General features: G+C 62.8%; 1 protein-coding gene across 1 annotated transcript; it reads right to left on the bottom strand.

Moving 5' to 3' along the window:
• Nucleotides 1-2,903: 2,903 nt before the first annotated feature.
• RAX2 (retina and anterior neural fold homeobox 2) lies at nucleotides 2,904-5,472 on the bottom strand. The gene is made up of 2 exons (XM_054290938.1): nucleotides 5,230-5,472; nucleotides 2,904-3,347 (listed from the first exon to the last, which is right to left on the bottom strand). The coding sequence occupies exons 1-2, from the start codon at nucleotides 5,470-5,472 to the stop codon at nucleotides 2,904-2,906; spliced, it is 687 nt and encodes a 228-aa protein (XP_054146913.1).
• Nucleotides 5,473-6,000: the final 528 nt, after the last annotated feature.

Genomic DNA, 6,000 nt, shown 5'->3' with positions numbered 1-6,000 from the left:
GGGCATGGACGGGGTGCAGGTGACATGCACAGAGGCTGGGCTCCATCCTGGCCTCCGCCAAGGGGTGCAGGTCTCACAGCCCAGCACGACTGGGACTGTGGGCCCCAGCTGCACGTCCCTGGCATGGCAATGCCACCCTCACATCCCTGGGCAGTTCCAGCCCCACATCCCTGGGCAGTGCCAATCCCACATCCCTGGGCAGTGCCAGCCCCACATCCCTGGGCAGTGCCAGTCCCACATCCATGAGCAGTGCCAATCCCACATCCCTGGGCAGTGCCAGCCCCACATCCCTGGGCAGTGCCAGTCCCACATGCCAGGCCACCACCAGGCAGTGCAGGGGCAGAGTGCCAGAGACCACGGCTCAGCAGGCTCGAGGCGTCGTGCCGGGGCAGGGCTAGGTTCGTTCAGGCCTGGGAGAAATAGAGAGAAATAAGCAGCTTAGGGGCAAATCCCGCGGGAGGAGATTACCGGGGTGGGAGCGGGAGGGCTCCTGCTCGGCCACGAGGGGGTGGGAGCATCCCCTGGTACCTCCAGCACTGCCAGCAGCACCCACTCCTCACAGTACAGCCCCAGGAACCGGCCCCATCTGGGCAGTGAGCGATTTCAGGACAGGATTGGGATCGAAGGGGAAAAAAATCCCTTTTTGCTTAAATTTTTTCCCACACAAACTCCCACATGCTGGGGCAGGCTCCAGTGGCTATCCACCGGGGAAAGCACCAATAAAGTGGTCCGGCCAGGCGGCTCGGTGCTTCTGCGTCCTCCCTGCGTTTAAATGGCATTTTTGCGGCCAGAAATCTCGCCCGTTCCTGCAGGAGATGCAGCGCAGCACGGGGCGCACCCACGGGAGGGAAGGGGGTTACCGAGTGCGGGTACCCCGACATCCCCCGAGCCACCGCAAGGAAAACAGCTCATTTCCATCACTCACACAGCCCCCAGCCCCAAGGATGGGGAGGCGCATCCATCCATCCATCCATCCATGCTCCCGCCGGGCCCCTCCGCGCTGCCGGAGCACCCTCGCCCCAATTACGGCCCCGATCAAACGGGCCGGGGGTGCGGCGCTGCCGCTCCCAGCGCCAGCCGGCCTTTGTTGGCGCTCGGGAGGCCGAGGGGTGCCCCGGGCTGGCGCCAGCCTCGGCAATTATGTCATGTGAAAAGCGCAGCCCCCATTGAGCGCGTCCCGTCCCCCGGATCAAACCCCATTACTTCCGCAGCCGTTGCTTCATTATCTGCCGGCCGGAGCTCGCCTCGGCCGGGGCGCTTCGCCCCATTAGCCGGGCCGGGGAGCATCGATTATGCGTTTAATGGGTTGTTAAAGGTTTAATTGTCGCTAACGAAACAGACGAGCAGCAGCAGCCGGGGGACGGGGCACAAGGAGCAGGGTCTCGCCGGGGTCAGTGCCTCGCCTGGCCCGCTGGCATCCCGGGCACACCCGCCCGACCCCGGGGCTCTGCAGGCGTCAGAGCCCGGCCCGGGGGGTTTGGATCGGGTGAGACCCCGGGCTGGGGGCGCTGAGCGGGGTCTGGGCAGGGGGGACGCCGTGGGGATGAGGCTGCCCCAGCCAGCCCCCAACGGGGACTCTGGTCAGGTCCGGAGTGAGAAGATTTTCTGGGGAAAAGCTTTGGTGGGAAGTGGGTTCTCCTTTGTTTGGCTCCTCCAGGGACTGGGGCACCCCAGGAACCCTGGACACCTCAGGGCATTCCAGGGACCCCGGGCACCCACTCACCCAGGGATAAACCCCCTGGCTTGCTGTCCCAGCTGTGCTTAACACCTCAGAGCCGCTGTGGGCTCAGCCGTGTGCTGGGGCCATGCTGGCTTTTGCCATTGGTGAGGGTGAGGGTGCCTCTGGCTGTGCCCCGAGCTCCCGCGGGTGGGCAGATGGGACAGAGCTGCAGAGCCGCTCTGGGAACCCCTGAGGACACAGCACCTTGTCACCACCCCCAGCTCCCACCTGGCAGGGAACACTGGCAAGGGATAAGCCAGGTGTGGTGTGCCCCCAGAACCCTGTTGTGGTGAGCCCAGGGCTCACAGCCGACCCCCTCCTCTCACCAGGGTCTCGGGGGTCCCACTGCTGCCCATCCTCCCCCCAGCACAATTCCAGCAGCCCTCTGGCACCTCTGGGAGTGTTGGGGCGGGGGGCACGGCCCCCAAGGGACAGTCCAGCAGGGGACTGGGACTGTTGAGGCCACGGAGCAGCACAAGCCAATCCCAGGTCACCTGTGCCTGGAGCTGGCCCAGCCCTGCCTGCAGCATCCCGAGGGAGCAGGGCAGGAGGATGCACAGGGATGGTGCCCCCAGGGAAAGCTCCGTTCTGGCAGAGGCTCGGCAGCCACACCGAGCTGAGGGGGGCACGGCCCGACCGCGGCCCCACAGCTCCAACTCCAGCCAGCAGCAGCCGTCCAGCTCATCTCTTTACTCACAATACACCCGTGCTCTCGGCGCATCTGGCACGACCACAGCGTGCCCCAACGCCACTAAAACATCCCCCCCAAGTACTCCCTACAAAACTAGAGCTTTCTGTTCACTTTTGTTTAAATCTGCAGCATTAAAAAAAAATTAATAATAATGGAAAGGGGAGGGGGTGTGGAGAAAGGAGGCGTCCAACTGGGGTGTGGTGGGCGGCCCGCTGGCACAGTGGGATGCCTGAGCTTCAGCCAGGTCCTCAGTTGATCTTGATGCCTCAGAGAGGCAAAGGAGCTCTCCTGGAGTGCTTCCCCCAGCCGTGGGGCCCTGCCAGCACCCGACTCGCTCCCCTGGCACCGCTGGTGCTGGGTCAGTGTGGGGAAGAGGCAGCCTGGCACCCCTGCCCGGTGCCAGCTTGGTCCTGCTGAGCACCCGCTGTCCTCCCTCGCCCGCCAGCGCTGGGGGCAGGAGCGGCGGCCGGGGAGCTCGGAGGGGAGCGTTCATCAAATGGGCTGCCAGGTCTTGTCAATGGTCTGAATGTGCTCCTTGGCTTTCATGCGGAGCGAGGCGATGCTGGAGCTCCTCTGGTCCACCTCCTCCAGCGGGTACTTGTCCACAAAGGGGGTGCTGCACTGGTAGGGCGCGGGGGCCATGGGCTGCATGCCCTGCGCCATCGGCGGGGGCGTGTTGAGGAAGGAGTGCCCAGCATAGGGGGGCTGCAGGGCCTGGGGGGCTCCCATGAAGCCGGGGATGCTGTGAACCGTGGTGGCACTGGAGATGGGGGACGTCAGCCATGGGTCGAGTGGGAGGGAGTTGCTCATAGGCCCCACGTTGGGGGTCATGGGGGGCCGGTTGAAGGAGAGCACGGGGGTGTCGTGGAGCTTCATGGAACTGGCCTCCATCTTCTCCTGCCTCCTCCACTTGGCTCGTCGGTTCTGGAACCAGACCTGCGAGGTGAGAGCCAAGGTGAGCTCACTGTGCCCAGCTGGGCCCTTGCAGTGTGCCCCACACGCCGTGTCCCATGCAGGGTGCCCCATGCCTCTGCCCCGTGCCCCTGCCCCACGCAGGGTCCCCGTTGTGCTGTATCCCCTGTGGGTGTCCCACGGGGAGTGCTTGAGGTGGGGGTGTCCTGTTTGAGGTACCCCATCCCACAAGGGCTGTCCTACAGGGCTCCAGCAACCCCAGCACCTCTGCCAGAACCTCTCCCACGAGGCCCAGAGACCAAGGACATCTCCAGGGTGTGGAAGGGAGAGGTGTAAGCACAGAGCCCCTTTGGCTCCGTGGGAACGTGCAGCCCGGCCCTGCAGACTCCCAGCAGTCCATGGGACAATGTTATCCGACCTTCCCAGCCCCTTGGTCACAGCTTTCATAAGTTAAACAGCCACAGTTGTGCCAAAACCCAGCAGGAACGACAGGGACTGGCGACCCAAATCCAGTGGGGACGTCTGGCCCCGTGGGAACTGCTCATTAAAGTGCTGGCCCCCACGTCCCCAGAGCAGCACAGGGCACAGGGGTCTGCTGCAGAAGGGAAAGGGGAGGAAAGATGAATGGCTGGGTGGGAAAGGGGAGGGTTCCACGGGCTGCTCACGGCTGTTGGGGACACTGGGCTGCACTGGTGCAAACTGCATGTCCAGAGAAGGGAACGGAGCTGGAGAAAGGGCTGGAGCACAAGTCAGATGAGGAGCAGCTGAGGAAGCTGGGAGAGCTCAGCCTGGAGGAAAGGAGGCTCAGGAGGGACCTTCTGGCTCTGCACAGCTCCTGACAGGAGGGGACAGCTGGGGAGGGTCAGGCTCTGCTCCCAGGGAATGAGGGGAGCACAGGAGGAAACAGCCTCAAGCTGCACTAGGGGAGGGTTAGGTTGGAGATTAGTGGAAATTTCTTCCCTAGGGCAGTGGTGGCATCCTCATTCCTGGAGGGACTTCAAAGATGTGTGGATGTGGCACTTGGGGACATGGATTGGTGGTGGCCTTGGCAGTGCTGGGGGAGCAGTTGGACTCAATGGACTCAGAGCACTTTTCCAACGTGAATGATTCTGTGGTTCTGTGAAACGAGTTGTTGCTCAGAGAGCTCAGCAGAGGTGTCTTTATGGTTTGGACCCCCACAAAAAAGGCTGCATTGTCTTCACTGGGGCTGAGGCCTGGGGAACTCAGTTCATTTGTTTGGGGGCTACTGCTTTCATTCACAGTGGCTTCATTCAGCTCCCTGACCCTTTCTCCCTCCCTGATCTCACCCCATCAGTCCAGGAAAGGTGGGGAGAAGACTGGTGGGACTCCAAGCTCTTCCCAGGCTCTGCTGTCCCCCCATGAGTCTTTTGCTGCAGCCTAAGGAACAAAACCTCCTCAGTCTCACTGCCTCACCAATCTGCCTGCTCCAACAAGCTTAAAACCCTCAAATCCATGAGGATCTTGTGCTTTCCCAGCCCAAAAACCTGGAATGAGCCACAATCAGCCAAGGTGGGTTTTTTAGCCACTTTCCCATGTGAGCAGCAGGAGGGATGGGAGCAGCCAGCACCAGAAGGGGGAAAAATTTCTGAAAACCATCTCTGTGTCCTGTTGGAGCCTCTGGCCCATGGGCCCAGCTGAGATCGTGTAAGTCAGACTGGGACCCCACAGAGGAACAAGGCTCAGCCATTAAACCCTTTCCCTGGCTTTGTCAGGAGCAGCTGGCTCTGCAGAGATGCCACTCCCGTATCGAGCTGTGGGGAAACTGAGGCACAGAGGGAGGCGTTGGCGCTAGAGCTGAGAGCTGAGAGCAGCTCTCCATCACCTTGGGGTCCCCGTGCCCCGGCTCAGGGGCAGGTCCGGGGCGCGGGGGTGCTGCCCTCCCTACCTGCACGCGGACCTCCGGCAGGTTGACCTTCATGGCCAGCTCCTCGCGGCTGTACACGTCGGGGTAGTGCGACTTCTCGAAGGCGCGCTCCAGCTCGTGCAGCTGGTACGTGGTGAAGGTGGTGCGGTTCCGCCGGTGCTTCTTCTTGGGCTGCTCCTCCTCAGCGGCGGCCGGCGGGGAGCTCTCGCCGTCCCCCGGCTTCCGCAGCTCCCCCAGGTCCCCCTCGCACTTATTGAGGAACATGGTGGCACCTGGGGGACAGCGCAGAGTCAGAGGGGCCTGGGGGCTTTGGGCCCCGCACGTGACCCAGCCCAGGGATGGACGGACAGGGAAAAGGAGGGATGGGAAGGTAGGGTGGCCCTAGAACAGGTTATGCAAAGGCATAATCCTGTCTGCCACAGCAGAGGATCCCAGGGCTGTGGTGTCCTGGGGACCGATCCACAGTCCCGGGGACTGACCCGGGGTCCTGGGGACTGACCCAGAATCCAAGGGATGCCTCATACTTGGCCCTGCTGTCAGATCCCACCGTGCCACTGAACCCGCTGGTGCTAAAAGTCAGATTTCCTCTGAAATGGAGGATTTATGGAAGTGCCATCACTGAGACCCAACCTGATCTCTCTGTGCCCTGGCCTGGAGGGGACCAAGCCTGGGTTAATTCCCTCCTTCCTCTGCAGCTCCTCTTGTCCAGCCTCTCCCATGGAGCAGGCTGGCCCTGGAACGTTGGGGCACCCAGTGTCCGTCCCGAGGCTGGGCGGGCGTGACCCGGCGCTG

This window comes from Melozone crissalis, unplaced genomic scaffold (genome assembly GCF_028551555.1).
Source record: "Melozone crissalis strain CALT ecotype California unplaced genomic scaffold, PUWL_Pcris_2 ptg000088l_1, whole genome shotgun sequence".
Lineage (NCBI taxonomy): Eukaryota > Metazoa > Chordata > Aves > Passeriformes > Passerellidae > Melozone > Melozone crissalis.
The sequence above is the reverse complement of the archived record's forward strand: the minus strand, read 5'-3'. Positions and strand labels throughout refer to the sequence as shown.

Coding starts and splice junctions, on each gene's coding strand:
- RAX2 (XM_054290938.1), bottom strand. CDS start 5,472: ATGTTCCTCAATAAGTGCGAGGGGGACCTGGGGGAGCTGCGGAAGCCG. Junction 3,348..5,229: donor TGCCGGAGGTCCGCGTGCAG/GTAGGGAGGGCA, acceptor CTCACCTCGCAG/GTCTGGTTCCAGAACCGACG.